The sequence below is a fragment of the Physeter macrocephalus genome, chromosome 8, assembly GCF_002837175.3.
Source record: "Physeter macrocephalus isolate SW-GA chromosome 8, ASM283717v5, whole genome shotgun sequence".
Lineage (NCBI taxonomy): Eukaryota > Metazoa > Chordata > Mammalia > Artiodactyla > Physeteridae > Physeter > Physeter macrocephalus.
Genome location: NC_041221.1, coordinates 155,829,706 through 155,850,054, shown reverse-complemented (window position 1 = coordinate 155,850,054; position 20,349 = coordinate 155,829,706). Strand labels below are relative to the sequence as shown.

Genomic DNA, 20,349 nt, shown 5'->3' with positions numbered 1-20,349 from the left:
TTCACTGGTTTGTACTTTTTAAATAAGGCTACCAGAAATATGTTAATTATATATATGGCTCACATTTGTGGCTCACTTATATTCCTGCTGGATAGCACTAGTCTAGAAGAGTGAGCCTTGTTTTTTTGTGCACACTAAATCACCAGTTAAAAATTTTTTTAAGTGTAAATGTCTTGGGCACAATCTTGCATTTTGAATCAGAACTCTTAGGGAGTGAAGCCTGATTATTGACATTGTGAATAAACTACACAGAGAATGTTCATGAGCAGCTAAACTTGACCAACCAGACTCGATATACTCTGGACAATCTGTATTTTTAATATCAAATCAGAATAAAATATTACTTCTAGAAGAGCTGATATTTCTCACTCACAAGGTGCAATTATAACAGGTTAATTTCTTTATTATCCAACTCCATGACCTATCTGCTACCTTTTCTCCTCTCCAAATCCTTAAGCATACATTCACTGGGACTTACAACAAAAAAAAAGCCCAGATTTTTTTTTCCTCCTAGTATTACACCATTAAAAGTAAGGCCACTTAGTCCAAGTATACACCCATTTCATAGTGAAGGCAGATTTGCTTAAGCTTTAGGAGGAGTGACAGAAATTTCTATAATTATTTGTACAAAAATAAAATGAGTAAAATTGATTCCCTCTGAATGTGGTCCAAATGACTACACGTCAAAAATTGATATGAATTATTTCAACACAAACAGCCAGACTGAACTTGTATTGAGTCCACTGCTTAGAAAATAGCAGATCTAATTTTTTGTTTTGTTTTTTTGCGGTACGCGGGCCTCTCACTGCAGTGGCCTCTCCCGGTGCGGAGCACAGGCTCCGGACGCGCAGACTCAGCGGCCATGGCTCACGGGCCCAGCAGCTCCGCGGCATGTGGGATCTTCCCGGACCGGGGCACGAACCCGCGTCCCCTGCATCGGCAGGCAGACTCTCAACCACTGCGCCACCAGGGAAGGCCAGCAGATCTACTGTTAAAGGATACATTGAAAAGCATGTATCTCCTTTAGATAAAATGTATATGCCCTCTGATGTTGAAGAGAGGCAATGGGTTCTAATCTAAACAAAATTTGTTGAGTGACAGACACCTTATTAGATAAACTGAAATGAATAATCTGCCACAGGAAAAATTCTGGGAGAAGAGTTTGTATTATCGGTAGATTTCACCTCGCCCACTGCCAATTTATCATAATACCCTAATACTAAATTTTCTCAACTTAAGTGTTTTCTTTCTTTTTTTCTTTTTGCAGCATCATGTTGAAAAGGATATTTAGAAATATCTGGTTGGTTTCTCAGGAAATAATACAGTTTTTTTTCATTTCTGAAAATATTGAGCTCCCCCCTATTCATTAAGAAGTTGGTATTTCTTTCAGCAATTAACCGTATGAGGATGGATCTTAAGAAGGCTACTATATGCTTGCTTGAAAACATGATGCCCTATGGGGATTTTCTTTTTTTTTTTGAAGTTATACCATGTCAGAGATTGAAATTTTACCTCTCCTGAAAACACTCACCTGGTCACAGGAAAAATATGTTATTTATTCTCCCTGAATGTCAAAATGAGACCTGGATCACACTGTGATCCTGCTCCTTATTATAAGCTAATCAAACTGGATAAAGCCCTGGAGAACATTTTTACAGAGACATAGATAAATTATAAAAAATATTCTCTTTCTCATTAGGATGACAGATATAGGCATTATGTATATGTATATACATAAATATATATATATAGAGAGAGATATATATGACTATACCTATATCTATATGTGTACACTGAATAACACGGACTGTAGATTGATAGAGATTGAAATATTTTATTTGAGACACAGCACTTGAAAGACTAACATACGGTCAGAAATAGAGAAATATAAACTCAACTATGAGCTCACCAATGCCTCAACCCAAATTCTATGCTTTCCAGATCAAGTTCAATTTATCTAACAAGTCATTAACAACTGATACTGATGAGCCACAATCAGAAAGACATTGGCCCCTTGCAGCATGCAAAGAAACGATTAAGATAGAAAAGCAACTTTTCCCAGTGCTTGCATTTCATTTTTCAGTTGCATATCACCGATGTTTGCATACAATTAATTTTGAAGAACTTTAATAGAATATGCCAGTGATTCTAAGATGTGCATTTTTTAAATGTCCACATCTATGACTTTGGGCTATGTCTTACAATTGGTAGTGTCTTATGATCACTCATCTTCAGTTTTGGTGCTCTTTCCTTTGGGACTGCCCTTCTGTTCTAGGACAAATGGAGGCCATCAATGGCTAAGGTTAAGTATTGGACAAAAACTCTGTCTCCACTCTCTCACCCCTTTCTCCAACGGGTAAACGCAGTCCCTTTTGCCTTGTCTCCTCTTTACTGAACCTGAGCCAACGTTCTTGATTTGAAAATTCAGAGATTTTTTTAATACTGGACAAGGATGTTTCAAGGCAAGGTGAATTTTGAGGACTGGGTCTGGCCCATTTTAGTTGTGATAGTGCATCTGATGCAGAACCTTCTATGCTGTTGCTTGTGCACAAGATCATTGAGGTGTTCAACTGATTCACCTGTGGCTGAAAGGTAAAGCTCAAAGAGCTTTTGCTTGGCAGCATATTTTCTTTCTTATGTATACGTATATTAGTGGTACATCGTATAATCAGTAACACTTTAGATTCTATTAGATGTGGTAGATGTTTCCAACACAAGGGATTCTCTTTTCTAGTATATTTGTGGAGCTATGGGAAAAACATCATTAAATGAATTTCTTTACTATACACCCTCTCAGACTCTTTACTATACTGTGACTCAGTGGCAGTATGCAGAATTATTCAAGTGTATTTGACCACAGAACTGTATTTTTAGGGACTGACTCAAGACACTAGAATTCTACATTTGCTGTAGAGTGATTCCTCCTAGATTACTTCTAGATGTCTTAGAATCTCTGTGTCTCTGACTTTGCCCTTCTTTCCACCATCCCAAGGCTCCCTTGCATTTTGACATATTTTTCCTTCAAACCCCAGAAGTAGAAATATCCTCCCCAACTGTGATTTATTTATTTACTTATTTATTTTGGCTGCACCCTGCAGCATGCAGGACCTTAGTTCCCTGATCAGGGATGGAACCCTCACCACCTGAATTGGAAGGAAGAGTCTTAACCACCAGACCATGGGGGAAGTCCCTCCCAACTATGCTTTAAAATCCACTCTAAAGTAGGTTCTAATTGAGAAGAACAGTGATATTCTTGACTTGATAATTTTCTACAGTGAAGAGTTTTTCTGTGAATTCTGTGTGTTATGATTCTTAAAGCAAACCTCTATTTTGGAAAAAGAAAATGTGTTTCCTACCCCTTAGTGAAAATTAGAGATAATGCATTTTGCAAGCTCAATTCAATTGAGCCATTAAAGTAATAACATTTATGACCAAAGTTATTAGGCTTGGAAAACAACCAGAAGACTATAATTTTCAAGTTACAAAAATTATAATGGCGTAATTGCTTCTAATGTCAGGTTTGTTAAAACTGTTCTCACATCAATGGGGACCATAGGAAAGCATATTTGAGGAGAGATGTTTACCTTTGTGTTTCTCCTTTATCTCATTCCTTCTACTCTGAACATCTATCCCCTGAAACAACCTTTCCTTAGCAAGAACAAAATTCTCATAGCACTTAATCATTTGTGACATAAGAAACAAAGAATCCTCTTTACCCTCTCTCTGCATTCTTCATCCATTCCCCCAAGTCCAAACATCCCATCCTATATGTTTAAAAAGACATAATAGTGCTATATCACCGGAAATATTAAAGCATTACCTTTTCTGGAACCACACTTTTGCCATCCCATGCATAACCTCTTTTGGTGAAATAGTTTACTGTGGCAAACTCAATTAGAGCTGAGAATACAAAGGCATAGCACACTGCAATAAACCAATCCATAGCAGTTGCATAAGCCACCTTAGGGAGGGAATTTCTGGCACTGATACTCAAAGTTGTCATGGTGAGCACAGTTGTTACTCCTGTAAAGAAAGAAAGTGAATTTGTAGGTTCATACTACAAACTTTCATCACTGAGGTCAGCCTACTTATGTAAAGGGAAACACAGATAGACTGTGTTTTCAAGTTCATCCCATTTTGGTTTGGGATGGATGAGTTTTAATTGAACCCCAGTGTAGTTTGCAGTTCATGGTATGGCAGTATTGATGGAGAGCTCTTGGAGGGATAAACTCCTCTGCTGTTGAGAAGCTGTTAATAAGATAGTGAACTCCCGTAAATAGGTGTGTCTTGAACATGGTGTCCTGGGTAGGAAAGGAAATAATATTCCTTTACTGTCCCCAACTCTAGGAAAAAGAAAGCAGGTATCTTCACTGTCCTTGATCCATAAGTAGTCTCTGGATCCTCAGCTCTGTTTAATATTCTACCTGTGTACTTTGAATATACAATCCAAGAAATGAATAACTTTTTGATAATTCATCATTGATAGATAATTAAATTATTTTAGGATAATATCTTGTTACATTATTAACTCTTTGGCCTTTATACTATATTTTCCTGATTCTTCAAATAGCTACTCTTTTGAGGATGTTCCTGAAATAAGTTGCATGTAACTTGCTTGAGGTCACATAGCTCAGAAGTAGCAAAACCAAATTTGAACACATTCATCAGATTCAAATGTCCACAGTCTTACTTACTCTCTCTGCTAATGCTGCCCTATCTTCCCTATTCTGTGACTCTATCCCTACTGATTAAAATCACCTATATTCAAAGCAATTTTCAAGTCAGTTGCTTTTAGTTTACTTAGATTATTATATGAGTTGGTATGTGAATGATGACATCCATTAATGTTCATTTAACAAATTAATATTATCAACCTACTATATGTAATGCACTAAACTAGTTAGAATACTGTAAGTTCCCTTTTAAGCCATTTGAAAATGTATGAAAAAAAATCACAGGAACCCAGTCGGGGTGGCTTAGGTTGCATGGTGTTGAAAAAATCTTAACCTCTTCCAGTAACTAGTTCCTCACTACTTCTTAGCTCTATAGCCTTGAGTAAGCGAGTTAATTTCTAGGGCCCTCAGTCTCCATAACTGTAAAAGTGATGATTTAAACTTCATTCTCTTGATTGTCTACATCATTGTTGAAATTCTAAGAGAGGAAAAGTTCTGCACATTTACAAGATTATTTGAGGATTAAATATAATAATATGTGAAAGCATTTTAAAGACACGTAAATTACTGCCACAGAAGATATTGTCATCCCATATGTCTAAAACTCATACCTATGATTCCCCCTTTTGATTAATTTTAGAGAATCAGCAGGGTTACACAGCTGGTAGGTGGCTAATTTTTCTAAGCTGCTTTAAACCATCCAATATTCCCTAGTTTCCATGATTTTCAAGATAGATAATCTTTAATTCTATTAGAAAGTGATAGGACTAAGAAGAAATACTGAGATTTTTATTAACTCATGTTTTTGATACATGGTCACCATTGTAGGAAATAGACTTACTATGATATGAACATTGGAGGTGTTGCAGAAAGTTCTGGGGCATTAACCATATTATGTAACCAACAAATGGTTTAAGGAATTTTGGCGGGAAAATAGCCCCCAAATTTACATATCAATATTAACTTGAGCAAAGAGCAAGGTAATTAAATGTCAGTATTTGGAAAACAGAGCAACCCAGTTTCAAATCCCAGCTCTGGGGGCTTCCCTGGTGGTGCAGTGGTTGAGAGTCCGTCTGCCGATGCAGGGGACACGGGTTCGTGCCTCGGTCTGGGAAGATCCCACATGCTGCGGAGCGGCTGGGCCCGTGAGCCATGGCCGCTGAGCCTGCGCGTCCGGAGCCTGTGCTCCGCAACGGGAGAGACCGCAACAGTGAGAGGCCCGCGTACCGCAAAAAAAAAAAAAAAAAAAAAAATTCCACCTCTGTAACTGCTGAGTGACGTTGGGAAAATTGCCTCACAGTTCTGAGCTTCTGGATTTTTTGTAATTATTTCCTTATAAATTAATTTTAATAAGTCTAACTCAGAGGGCTATTGTGAGTATTAAATAAAATAATGTAATAAAGTATTTAGCACTTAGCCTGATACTTGCTAAGGACAAAGTTAATAACTTTTTTTATTTTTTGGTTGTGTTGGGTCTTCATTGCTTCGCGCGGGTATTCTCTAGTTGCGGTGAGCGGGGGCTGCTCTTCGTTACGGTGCACGGGCTTCTCATTGCGGTGGCTTCTCTTGTTGCAGCTTACGGGCTCTAGAGCATGGGCTCAGTAGTTGTGGCTCACGGGCTCTACAGTACAGGCTTAGTAGTTGTGGCACATGGGCTTAGTTGCTCCGTGGCATGTGGGATCTTCCCGGACCAGGACTCGAACTCATGTCCCCTGCATTGGCAGGCGGATTCTTAACCGCTGTGCCACCAGGGAAGCCCCAAAGTTAATAACTTATTATTAACAACTTCAGTCCTTTTGGATAAATCCCCGCTAAAGTGAATTCCATTTTTTCTTTGAATTTTGGTTTATGTGGGCAACCAACTGTTAAAAGTAATTGGGGAATGGGTGTTCTTAAAAAAATGTATCCATAAATTAAAAACAGTTAAGAATAACATAAAGAGAGGTGTGTGTGTGTGTGTGTGTGTGTGTGTGTGTGTGTGTGTGTTGTCTTACATTTCCTGCTATAGGGAAAGGGAAAAAAACAAAAATATGTTGAGTATCTATTAAGTTTCAAGTATTGAGCCTGACAATTTACAAATTTTATTTTATTTTTCTCACTTAATCTTTTAAATGGCACTATTTTATTTTAATTGTACTCTCATTTTATAGGCAACTGACACTTAGAAGACTGAAGATTGAACCTAAAACTTGGGTCTCTCTGGCAGCAAAATTACATGACCACAGCCTCCAAATGATAAAGAGCATGGAAGGTCAAGAAGATGATGTTTTAAGACATGAAATGGCTCCAGCTTTGTTGCGTTTTGGATGCCATTTAATAAACTGTTACAGGGCTTCCCTGGTGGCGCAGTGGTTGCGCGTCCGCCTGCCGATGCAGGGGAACCGGGTTCGCGCCCCGGTCTGGGAGGATCCCACATGCCGCGGAGCGGCTGGGCCCGTGAGCCATGGCCGCTGAGCCTGCGCGTCCGGAGCCTGTGCTCCGCGACGGGAGAGGCCACAAAAGAGGAAGGCCCGCGTACCACAAAAAAAAAAAACCAAAAAAAACCGAAAGCTGTTATAAGGTACAACTTTTGCTTTATTTTTTCCCTTTGGTATTTTTTCTTTAAATACCCATGACCCTCTCAGACATTCCCCACAGCTCAGAGGAATGTGCTGAGTACAGACTAGAAAGAATAGAGACGAGTACTAAATAAATGTTAGAAGGCTGAAGGTCTCAGAAAATTGTATTTGTGATTTTATTGAACTTAAAACATTAGAAATATATAACTTGATACACAGAAACACTTGCCATGGTTGAGTTTACAGATATGCAGTTATGTTTACCAAAAGGGCATGAGTCTGCTGAGATAGCAGACTGTTGAAAATGTTAAGAACAAGGTTTTTGACTTATAAAACATTCCAAAGTGCTTTAGAGGATTTCCAAAAAGGAAGGGTAGGATTTTTGGGGGACCGAGGCAGGGGAAGTGAGCATTTTAAAAAATCATTTTCACTATAGTGCTGGGCTCATTCTACAAAAATAAACATAAAACATAAAGTACATGTCTTTTGTTCTCATTTAAAAAAAATTCAACTGAATAAAGGGCTCAAACTACATTCACTTATAGAAGTGAGCATCTGACAAGAGTTCAATCTTCAGTTCTAATAAGTGGTGTAAACACTAGTTAATATTTACAAATTGTGTTAAGGGAAAAAAAGACTTTTAAATGAACTACTCTTTTGCTCTGCAGGTGGAATCATTCTGGGTCTTGATTTAGCTGTGTTCTTAGGCTAATGTCACAGCAAAGATTTCGTGGTTTCCAACCCAGAAGCACCTTGCTAAGTTCAGAAGAAAAGATGTTTTTCTGGGCCCTTGTAACAGAGTCTTGCTTTTTTTCCTGAGATGACTGATGCCACAGGGGTCTCTGCACAAGAATAATCCTCAGTTTAGATTGTAAGCACCTGAAGGCTTCTGTTTTGTAGTAAAGGGTTTTAAACATAGCATGTGCCTAGTTGATATTTTTGGAATGAACCTTGATAATTGTACCTTTCACCAATTAAATACGTGGTTATAATTTCCAGATGAATTATGTTGCCCACAACAACATAATTGCAGCAGGAAGTACATGGGTAGTTGTACCTCATCATCATTAAGCGCACAGACTCTAGAGCTAAGAGGCTGGGTCTTACTCCAGACTTCTTCACGTCATAGCTTCTGAACTTGGGCAAGTTACTTAATATCTCGCTCCTTAGCTTTCTTGTCTATACCACAGGGATAATATTACAGAGGATTCTTTTAGTGTTAAATAAGATAATAAAGGGTTGTTTCATAGAACAAAGCCTGGTATAAAAGCATTCAATAAGTATTCTGTATGATTTTATTGTTATTCAAATTTTAAGCTCCAGAATTTAACATTCATGAAAAGAATGGTTTATGTTAGGGTAACAGCTACATTCCATGCATAGAACATAGTAGGACCTCATAGTAGATTTCAAAGAAAAAGTCAGTGATTGAATGAGTGAATGAATGAATGAATCAGTAAGTTTTTGGTGATGAAATCTTGTTTTCATCAGTCTGAAAAGTACACTTAAGACAGTGTACTATGATACAGGCAGGAAATACCTCTTTATATGAAATACAAACTTCTAAAATTATTAATAAGGGAGTGAGTTTTCCTATTAGTAAAAAGTTATTACCCTTTAAACATTTTTCCATTAGACTGACTTAAAGCATCTAAGGCATTTAAAATATTTTCATAGAAAAAAATATTTGTAACTCTTCAGAAGTGCACACATTGGGTAAAATGAGATATTCCTGTACTGGTGTCATGATCATCAATGAGTTCTTTCTACATAAGGACCCCTTGCTTTCATATATGTAAGGAAGTAGTTCTGCTGATACTATATTTTCTCAGATTCTCAAAAAATACACTGACACGTGATTCTAAATGTATGATTTAAGTATTAATGTTTTAGAATCACTAGATTCTAAATGATTCTAAATGTATGATTTAAGTATTAATGTTTCTATGTGTGTATTTTAATCTATCACATGCATTTCATGCCTACTCCATTCCTTTTTTCTCCTAAAATAGCAAATCAAGTGTTCATTAATCCCATCGATTAACATGCACTAAAACAGCTTGCTATTTAAAAAAAAGAATTTTTTTACAATCATGTCATAATGAGAATGGTAATTCCTTGAACATTCCTATTGTACTAACTTCAGATTTTAATGTATTATTATTTTTTTCATTCTATCTGCAATGTCACAGATATGATACAACTTGCCCTCCAGACCCCTGCATGCGCGTCTTGATTGGCACTTACCAAAGACAGTCCTTGCTGGTACAGACTCTCTGTTGAGCCAGAACGAGACTTGGGAGAGAATAACCGTCATTATGCATGGCAGGTATGTTTGAATAACAAAATAGCCAATCTTTCTCTTCAGGTGGAAATGAGTGGTCATAACAACATATTCTCCTGGAGGGTAAAACAGACAGTAAGGTGAGCAATTTGACCTTGAAAATAAATTATCTCTGAGTTTTTCCATCAGCAGCAAGAACCTGGAGGTTAGACGACATAGCCTTTATCCACGTGACATCTAGTTCCTGGAGAGAAAAGCTTTTATCCAGGAAAGAAAAGAGACATTTAAAAAAAAAAAAGAAAAGAGACATTTAAAAAACACACCATAACACATTACTGTATATAAAATAGATAACTAATAAGAACCTGCTGTACAGCACAGGGAACTCTACTCAATACTCTGTAATGGCCTGTATGGGAAAAGAATCTAAAAAAAAAAAAATAAAGAGTGGATATATGTATATGTATAGCTGATTCACTTTGCTACACCTGAAACTAACACAACATTGTAAATCAACTATACTCCAATAAAAATTTAAAAAAAGAAACAAACACCAAAATGGCACTGAGGTTGAGACGGATGTGGCAGAGATCTCATCGATTTTCTTATGTCCTAATCCCAGTACCTGATACATTTAAGAGACAATCTGAGCATATATTTACAGATTGGCTTTAATAACCCTGAAGGCAATGTGCTAGATCCTGATGATGTACACCGGTGGATTAGAAGACACCAGATCCCCAGTTTGTCTTCTGCAGAAAAGAGTCAGGCTGTCTAATGGAGGAGCTTTGGTGTCCAAGTCAGGGGAGCTGAATTCCAGCTCTTGCACTTTCTTTCAGTAGCTCTCTGACCTTGGATTTGGCTTACGCTGATTATCAAAATGAGAAGAGTGTGATAGAACTCTCAAAATTTGTTTTGAGGAACACCTTCATCACAATCACCTGGGAACGTTTTGAAACATGCAACTCTTCAGGTCCCACCTACACACACAAACCATTCTTTAAGATGAGGGCAGAAAAATCCTATTTGTCACTAGCTTTTTAACTTGTCTCAATTCTTAGACCAGTCTGGGAAATAATGGAGTAGCTAGGCACTCTCCATGGTCTTTATATATGTCAAAGTCTGATTTGATTAGAGGCCCAAAGAAATAAAAACACAACCCAAATTGTAGGAGGTGTTTTCTGTTTTTAGTTGATGTTATTTCTTAATTGCAAGTCTTAGAAGTTTTTAGCTTTACTCACTCTGAATATATACTTAGTTATCTGTGGGGGGGTAGGAGAAAAATAGGTGTACTCTTACTAAGAAAAGATTGCTTTCTTCGGTATTCACATTTCTCTATCTTCCTCCTCCCTTTCAACTCCAAACTTTTCCCTCTTCAACCTGTGATTTACGTCTCAGCTCATGGCCATCGAGCTTCAGCCCCTATAATGTGGTTAAAACTGCTGATGATCTCTTAATATCCATAACTGAACATCTCAGTCTTAAAGGAGATCTCAATCTTCAAGCCCACTGACCATCTTCTTTGTAGCACTAAAAATTAAGCAATGCTGACTGCCCCTACTATCTTGATAGCACTCTCTAGACTCACATTCTCCTTTTAGCTCTCATTTTCAGTGTCTTTTGCTAACTCACTGGATATTTCAGTCAGAGAGTTATGAGTTCTTCCTGTGTCTTGGGCACTAATCTTCATCTTTCTGCAAAGCAAATGTAGAGGTTGCTGGTATAGTTCTGTCTTTAGCTGTCATCTCTATTTTTTTTTTTCTTGACTCTAATAAGGAATTTTCCTTCTCACCCCTGCTCTTAATGTCATTTTTATCCAGATGGCTGCGGGAATCTGCATCTCTAAGTGACATTGCTCTCAAAAACCACTGTATTTCCAAATATCTACTAGACATCTCATAGATACTGATTTTTCATTGATATCACCAACTAAATATGTTCAAAAGTGATATTACTTAAACTTTTCCATAAAAAATAATGACTAGCGTATAGCAGGGCTTCTTTTCCACTTAGCGTCCATTTCTAAATTCATGGCACTCTCATCTGTCTATTCACTCAGGCTATTGATAAAAACCTGGAATTAATCCTTGGATGTTAAGTAGGACTTCCAAAAGAGAGAGAAAGGAATCAGTTGATCATCACAATTTTAATTTCACCTGTGCAGTATCTTTCAGTCTATCTCTTATCTCATGGTCATTGCTCTGATCTCCTTTGCAGATTTACAATGTAAATCTACCATTATCTATGAACTGTCTTGTTTGTCTCCAGTCCTGTCCTAAACTACAGTTTTCCCTAAATTTGAGGTCAGAGTGATTGTTTTAAAGCATACATACATACCTTAAAACACCTTAATGGATTCCCATTGTCCACATCAGGGTTTCTCAACCTCAGTACTACTGACATTTCAGAACAGATAATTGTTTATTGTGGGAGCTGTCTTGTGTAATGTAGGATATTTAGCCACATACCTTGCCTCTTGCCCACTAGATGCCACTAGTAGCCACTCTCCCTTCCTACAATGTGATAATCAACAACGTCTCCAGTGTTACATACTAACAAGCAAACTCCCTAACCAGTGCTCAGAACTCTCCACATCCTAGCTCTGATACGTGTTTCAGTATCACATCTCATGTCTCACCACACATTTTCATATCTCAGTCATCTGATCAACAAAATTCCCTACTTGACCTCTTCTATAGCCGAATATTTTGTTCATATATGGGTTGGGCTCAGTCCATAGTAGAAGAGGAAGAAATGTACTGTATGGGGACACTTTATTAGCTTTAGAAGCAAATGAATTAGGGTTCAAAACCCAGATATGCTATTTTCTTGCTGTGTAGCCTTAAACTCTCTGATCCTCAGTTTCCTCATTATAAAATAGTGATAAGTATATTGTGGGGAGAATACAGAATAAGGGCTCTAGTTAAGATCATTCTACATAAGAGTTTTAAAATAAATCTTAGTTCCTTTCTCCATTTTTTTTCTCGTTTCTCCAGTCAGAATTGGCAGAATTACTGGTAGAAGAAATGCTCTCTATACTCTCTATAGTAGGAAATCATTGAAACATTCAGTTATGTTTTCATGATTGTTATTAATGATAACACCTGCTATTTACTGATCAATATTGAGTAACTTCAAGTTTATTTACAGCTTCTGTTTACACTTATAAATATATTGTATACTTTTAATTTTAGTTATTTATGTACTTATACCCCTCTACCAAACTGAAAGCTAATTAAGAAGAGAGATAGTTCTTTGAGTATAGCATGGCTTTACATATCCTCAATATTCAGCACCTACCTATGGTGAAAAGGGATGAATGAGGCTTAAGAATACTTATTGCAATTAACATCCACTAGCATATCTTTTTTGAAAGGTAAATAAAATGTTATCTAATTTTTTTCTATTTTCTGTAGATAACTTGGATAGTGTCTCCAAGGTCATCTGAAATAAACAAGTGATTCAAATTTGAGAAAAATGCAAAAAACCACGTTTTTTCCTGGGACTCTGCTAAAATGTAGCCTTGGGTAGACATAGACAGGTTACATCTCACCTCCCAGGAGTACACATTATTATTCCTAACCATTCATTCAATTGTAGCCTGCAAAATGTCATCAGCTCAAAGAAAAAATTCCATCTCTCATATAATGCCAGAAAGGTGAGTGTCTATATATATTCCATTATCATCTTTTGTTGTTCACAATGTGACATTTTGGGAAGATTCTGCACAGATTATTTTTTTGGAGGAGCTATCATGTGACATTATATTTGTTTTATAAACCACTTCCTCACTAACAAATTAGAAAAAGTAGAGGAAAACTTCAAATCTTTTGACGTCACCTTCCTCAATTAAACAAAATCTAAGAAGTTTTGGTACAAAATGTTGATGGAAGAAATTTTCACATGTTGAGGTATGGGGAGGTCATTCTGGCTTATACATGATTTGGTTGATACTTATTGCTAACCAGAACAGCCTGTCTTGTGGCCTATCAAGCATGCATTGTACATCTACTTTAACCATTAAAGAAAATAATGCATTTAAAAATCTAAATGGAATAACTGAGGTTCAGGCATCCAAAATGGATCTGGGTGGCCACTGTGGATGTGGTTTCAGATATATTCCTGTATCACTGAGAATTTCAATTTTCTGAACTCTACCAGACTCAAGGACACCACTAGCCATTCTCAAAATAATATCTGCTAGCAGCTGCCAGCTGCAACCTTATGGTCTCAAGTTCTCTCCATGTAACTATGCATCCATTTCGGACCCCAACCAACCCTTGCTTAATAAACATCCTTACTTCTTGCCAGCTCCATCTATAATTTCTGACAAACATCTTATGTAATTTTGCAGTCTTTGCCTTTATAAGCCTCCCCCATTTTTGTAGTCTGGTAGAGCACAATTTGAGCACTTCTTGAATCTTTGTCTCCCAGGCTGTAGTCCACAGTTTGGCTCAAATAAAACTTTTATCTATTCTTATTATATATTATTTATTGATTATTTCCATCAATAACATTTAAATAAGGAGAGCAAAAGGTGGCAAAATCAGAATCACATTGTAATTGTTTAAAAATGAAAGAAAAACACAACAAAAAAGTCATGTAAATTGGATTGAAAGAGTATCTCTAGACATCAAGTGCTTGTGTACTAAGCATGTCAAATTATTTCCCTCTGATTTAACAGTCTAGAAGAATTGTAATTCAAATATCCTTGCACATCATGTAACCCTGAGGGAAGCTTGTAAATTAGATGTGACAATATTTCTTATACATCACAATACAAAATTAAAGAGAGAGAAGAAAAGAAGCAGGAATATAATTTTGTAAAGCAGCATTGAGGGTTTCTTTAGATCTGGCTTCCATCCTTTACTTTCTTAAATGTTGGTTACTTAGAGTAAATTCCTTGCTTAACTTTATTTGACTTCAGTTTTCTCATTTATGCAGTAAAAATGATATTGTGCTACTTAACTGTTTCCTGGGATGCTGTGAGGATAATATGAAATAACAGATGTGAAAGTTCTTCTAAAAAAGTCTGAGTCACATGCAGATTTACAGTGTAAAGGTAGAAAGGATAGAAATGGATTCTCTTGCTCCATTCATTTCTTTAACAAAATTGTAGTGGATACTGATTCCATGTAAAGCTATCACTTTCCTTTCAAATATTCTAAATTTTGTGTTTTCTAAGATGCTGCCTTTTTCAAAGGAATGAGGAATAAAAAATGTCATTGAAGGAGGGGCTGGTATTTTAATATCTGCTTCAGAGAATACTGAAATAGAAATAAGGAAACTGATTATAGTTCTAGGCCACTTAACCCCTCTGGACCTATCTCCTCATCTGAAATATGATTAGATTGACCAGATGACTATGTAAGTTTCCCTCTCCACCTTCCCTCCTACAAACCTGTTTTCACGTCTTACGGTTATATTATTTCTCTGGAGATCATGTATTAGGCTGCAAAAATAGAAGTCCTGAGGCTCCTTTGGTGAATGTCGATCACCACTATTGCTCCGTGGTCAGTGAAAACAATTGCTTTCCTCATTCATTTCAACCCTGCAGAGTCATCCTTAACTCATCCAGAGAAGACTATTTCTAGGAAAGAGGATCCTATAATTTTCCCTGGTCTTCTGTTCTAAGAATAAACAATAGTCATTTACAAAGAAGAGACATTCTTATTAGACAAAACTCACCTACATTTCCTTTGATCACACCTGTCTATTGACTTAGGTAAATATGACGACTTTCCAGTCATCATTGTTGTGTTTTAAAAAAGCATTTTATATTACATTCTTCTTATTTATAGCCATGATATTATTCTTATACCTAATGCCAAATTTAACAACTTTGCATCTCTGTATAAGTCACATTGTCATGTCCCTTAATTACAATTATAATTTTTGTGTGGGCTTTCCTTAAAGAATTCCTTAGGAAGCATAATGTGGTATATTAGAATGAGTCAGGGGGCCATGGCTGGGGTCTAGTTTCAAACTGCCTTCCCTTATACTTCAAGAAGAAATGACTTCTTCTTAGGTGTCACCATGTAGCTTTCTTGTACTAACTTCATCATTATTATTAATAGTAATATCTAATATTTATAATATTATTTTTACATGTCAGATACTCTGGTCAGCAGTTTACATGCATTTTTCTCATTTCAATTTCATAGTAACTCATGAAGTAGATTCTCTGATCATCTCCAAGTAGTACAAGAGAAAAGATGAACAGAGAAAGGTCACACAGTTAATAAGTGGTAAAACCAGCATTCAAAACCTCACAGTATAACTCCAGAATCCACCCCTTAAACTTCATGCTATACCACATTGTTGCATTTTCACATGTCTATCTTGCCTATTACTAGTGTGTCATATGGTTGAGAGCACACACTCTATAGCTAGACTTCCCAAGTTCAAATCCCAGCTCTGCCACTGCGTAGCTGTGTGACCTTGGAAAAATTATTAAACCTCTCTAGGCCTCAATTATGTCCCATCTGTAAAATGGAGATAATGATAATACCTACAACCTCGGACTGTTGTAAGGATTAGAACAACGCAATGCATATTAGCTACTTACATCACTCAACCATGAGCTTCTTGAGTGCAGGAACTATGGGTCTTTCACCTCTCTTTTCCAGGCCCAATCACAGTGTCAAACAGAGTAAATGAGCAATGGTTGAAGGAATAAGTGAATAAATGAATGGATAACAGAGAATTGCATCGGATGTGAAAGCTAACTAGACTCATCCTTCTGTGGCCTTGTAACAAGTTTGCTCTGCCAGGTGAATAAGTGCACTTCAAACTAAGTCTCCAACTCATTTTTTCCCCCAAACTGATGGCACATTCCAATGAAGGGACTGTCCCTCTAATATGTTTGTACTGAGAAAAATCCAAGTATTGGATTGAGCCTCATATCTTCCCTCCTATGGCACTGAAGTGATCTAGAGGTATTTGACCTGAAAGAGGTCACTGGTAGTGTGTGTGAGTGAGTATTCACACATGTGCTGGTTGCACACAAGTGGGGAAACACATTCTAACCTTCTAGAAGGTGACCTGAATTGCTTCTCTCCCCACAGAGAATTTTAAGGTAAGAGAAGATGCTTTTTATCTAATCATTCTCAATGTGTGTGTACTTTTCTGCCACCATTCCTAGTCTTCTGGCAGAAACAGGGAGATAATAACACTCAATGTCATTTATCTTAATGTTTTCAAGGCTCTGTAGGAGTTGTGAAATATGGGATTGAAGACCTTACAAAAGATCTTTCTTTCTTCTCATAGAAATGTAACAAGGTGGATTTTTGATGAGCTAAAGGAGACCCAGAGGAAGGGTAGTTCAGGGTTTTAGTGTGGAGGGGAAAACATACATCAAACTGAGCTCCCACATTTGAGAATTTGCTCTTTATTCTCCTCCCCCCTCCCCCCATATCCATTATTGGAATGACAAGGAAAAGCTCTTATTTTGTACAGATAAACTTGCAGCTCTAACACGAAATGATGACTTTTAATGAACCTAATTTATGAGGTCTAGCCAGCTTGGTGGTGGTGGGTTGGACCACTCTTTCTCACTTATTGCCCTTTTGGGACTATATCTTTCCTGAGTAACAAGAATGTAGGTAGGCTGATTTAGGAAACCAAAAGTGAAAAAGTTCTCCAAGTTCATCAGACTAAGCCACTCATTTTGCAGACATGGTAATTAGAATATAAAGAGGGATACAGTGACACAGGTGACACACCAAGGTCACTAGCGTTAGAATAGAATGGAAGCATTCCTTCCTCCCAGCAACCGTAGTATATATTTGTCCTATTGCATGCATGCTCTTGCACTTGAAATACTATTTCCCTGACATCCTCTAACCTCCATTCTAATGATAGTAGGGAGAGAATTTCTTGAGGGAAAGTTCTTTGTCTATTATTCTGAATGTCCTGGGCCTAGAATAGTGATTACTTGGATCCCAACAAATACAGATTGACAAAATGAAAGTCAACCCCTGCAGCAATCCTTCCCTGATTACACAGGCTGGATTCATTTATTTTTTATTCATTAATTCAAAATATTTATTTAGTGCCTCCTGTTTCATCTACTGTAGTAAATCATAGGGATACAGAAGACCGACACATACTTGCCCTCACAAAAATGTTAATCACAACACTTAACACCCATTTTGATAACTATAGTTTGTGTTTGTCTTCCTTTAGACTTCAGATTTCATGAGAGTAAGATATGTGTCTTGTCTATCATTGACTGTAGCACCTACCACAATATCCAGTTTATAATAGCATTCAAGTTTTAAAAAGTAAGCACTGCTCATTTTAGTATCTTTTCCAACATAACTTGGTGAGGAAGAAAAATTTTCGGTATTTTCCATGTTCTGGAATATTTTCAGGACAATAACAACAGCTATTGCACACCATTTTGAGCATCTACTGTATAACACTCTGTTTAGTGTTTTATACTATCTCATCTTTAATGCAAAATTACAGACTCGTCATTATTAGAAGAGAACAGAGTTTCTAATTGGATAAATGACCTTCCCAAAGTCACCAGGCTTCTAAGAGGCAGGACTAGGACTTGAGCCCACATCTTTCTCACTGCAAAGCCTAAGACATTCCCACTATGCCATGTGCATTTCTAAGGTAGGCTAAGCTAAGGGACAATCTTCTCCATTTTTCAAAACAAGAAACATAAATATTTCAACTTCTGTAGTAGCCATGGATGCTATAAAGTAAGCAAAAGACAGATCCTGTTAAGCAGCAATTATCCAATAATCAGAGTAAGATATATTGACCTATTACTTGAATTTAGAATGGTCAGATTATAATGATCATGGTCCTAATATAAAGTCTGAAATGTAAGGAAGAAATTTTCCTGAGAAAAAGAGCAGTTCTCCCTTTACATATCACTTAATTGTCTTTTTTTTTAGGAATTACAACTCAAAGTGAATGAACTAATTTCAATTTTAGATACAGTCATAAAATTGTTGATCCTTGCTAAGCTTTCAGTAATTGAACATAATTAAAAATATTGGGATTAAGGGAGTACATTTTCCTAATTGTTAGAATCCAAATTTTATTTATAATTATCTGACCCTATGATCACATATCCCTTAGTCACAAAAGGGATACCTGCATAACTAAACTCATCTTATTTCTTGAAACAACTTCAAAAGTTTAAAATTTTAGATACAGCTGCTTGATAGCATCTGACCTAATTCTGAGTATTTCATTGGTAAAACAGTTACAGTACCAAGAAGGATGGTGGTCCATCTACTTTTAATTCCAGAATGGAGTGATCAGTGTAGATTTTAGCTGTAGAAGATCCCTGGCTAGAGTTACAAATGGATTTGTGGGGAAAAAAAGGCTTTTTGGTATCCTATGTGTAATGCTTGCCGCTAGAAATTTACCAAGATTTATTGAATCATGACAATAAATGGGGCCTAGATGATATTAATAGCTAACATTTATTAAGAGTTTTTTATGTGCCAGGAAGCGTGATGATTACTCTTCATGGATTTAATTCATTCCTTCCAACAACCCTGTGAGGTGACCACAATTAACTGGCAAGCTGGAGGAATAAGGATTTTTAACCCATATATTCTTCTCCAAAAGTTCACATGTCTAAATACAATGCTACCCTGATCACATGGAACTACTTCTTCATTTTGTAAATAAACAAACAACAACAACAAAACCCCCCAGAGACCAAAAGGCATTAAATGTCAAATTCAAGGTCACAGGTCTATAGAGTTTACACTAGTTCCCAGTCCAACTGTTCCCCAGTTTAGTGCAATTTTCACTCTCTCTACTTTTGTCATTGAAGGACTTAACTGAATTTGCACATTCTTACAAAAACTTTTTCTGGTCCTTCTCCCCTATCTAAAGTAACTAAATGGCACTCACCTGTGCTAGACTGAACAATTCCAGAGTCTACTGTTTGTCCAAGAAGATCGTACTGGTTTAGGCGTGACCCATCTTCTGCTACAACCACTGAGCGTGCCGGCTCTCTGGTCCACTCATAAACAACTTCTGCTCTCGTGTAAGCATCTAAAAGGAAAGAATGGAATATGGTCCATGTGTTTTGCTGCTTTGCTTCTCCTAGTTAGTTGGTGTGTTCTATCAGTTTCATATTTTCTAACACATGGTTCCAGAGGTCAGTCTAGGAAAGGAGAGCCCATATCCCTTAGTTTAGGAAAACTGAGACGCATTTTCCTGATTCATTCAGTTATCAGTTCACTCATAACAAATGTTATTTAAGCATCTACAAAGGACTAAGTACCTTGCTGAGGATACAGCAGTGAACATAACAAACACCTGATCTTGTGGAACATGCATTGCAGTAGTGGGGACAAAAGCAGAGAAGCTAATCAATACATAATTCAAGTAGTGTTAAATGCAGTAAAGCTGTATACAACAGATATGAGGATAGAGAATGAAGGGGATGGGGCCTATTCTAGGTAAGGGACTCAAAGAAGTTCACTGAGGAAATGACATTTATACAAATACATGACAGAAATGTCAGAGGGAGCCATGTCTTGGCGAAGGGTACCCTGGGTGGATGAGCTAACAAGTTTCTTCCTCCAGAGCAGGTAAAAGCTTGACATATTTAATGAAGAACAAGACCAATGTGGCCAGAATGAAGAGTTGAAATGAGGTTACAGGCAGTAGCCTGGGTCCAGATTATATCAGGCCAGGGGAAGGTCATGATAAATGTGATAACACTGGAAATTTTACTAAGCATCCTTCTTTTTTTTTTTTGACATCTTTATTGGAATATAATTGCTTTACAATGGTATGTTAGTTTCTGCTTTATAACAAAGTGAATCAGTTATACATATACATATGTTCC

The 20,349-nt window shown here is 36.9% G+C and overlaps 1 protein-coding gene across 1 annotated transcript in view; it reads right to left on the bottom strand.

Moving 5' to 3' along the window:
- The window catches only part of GABRA1 (gamma-aminobutyric acid type A receptor subunit alpha1), a 60,554-nt gene that overhangs the window by 3,852 nt on the left and 36,353 nt on the right, over positions 1-20,349 (bottom strand). Inside the window, exons 7-9 of the mRNA XM_007120547.2 lie at positions 19,404-19,547; positions 9,479-9,631; positions 3,821-4,023 (exon numbers count right to left, since the gene is read on the bottom strand). Coding sequence (XP_007120609.1) covers positions 3,821-4,023; positions 9,479-9,631; positions 19,404-19,547 — 500 coding nt within the window. The remainder of the gene's footprint in view (positions 1-3,820; positions 4,024-9,478; positions 9,632-19,403; positions 19,548-20,349) is intronic.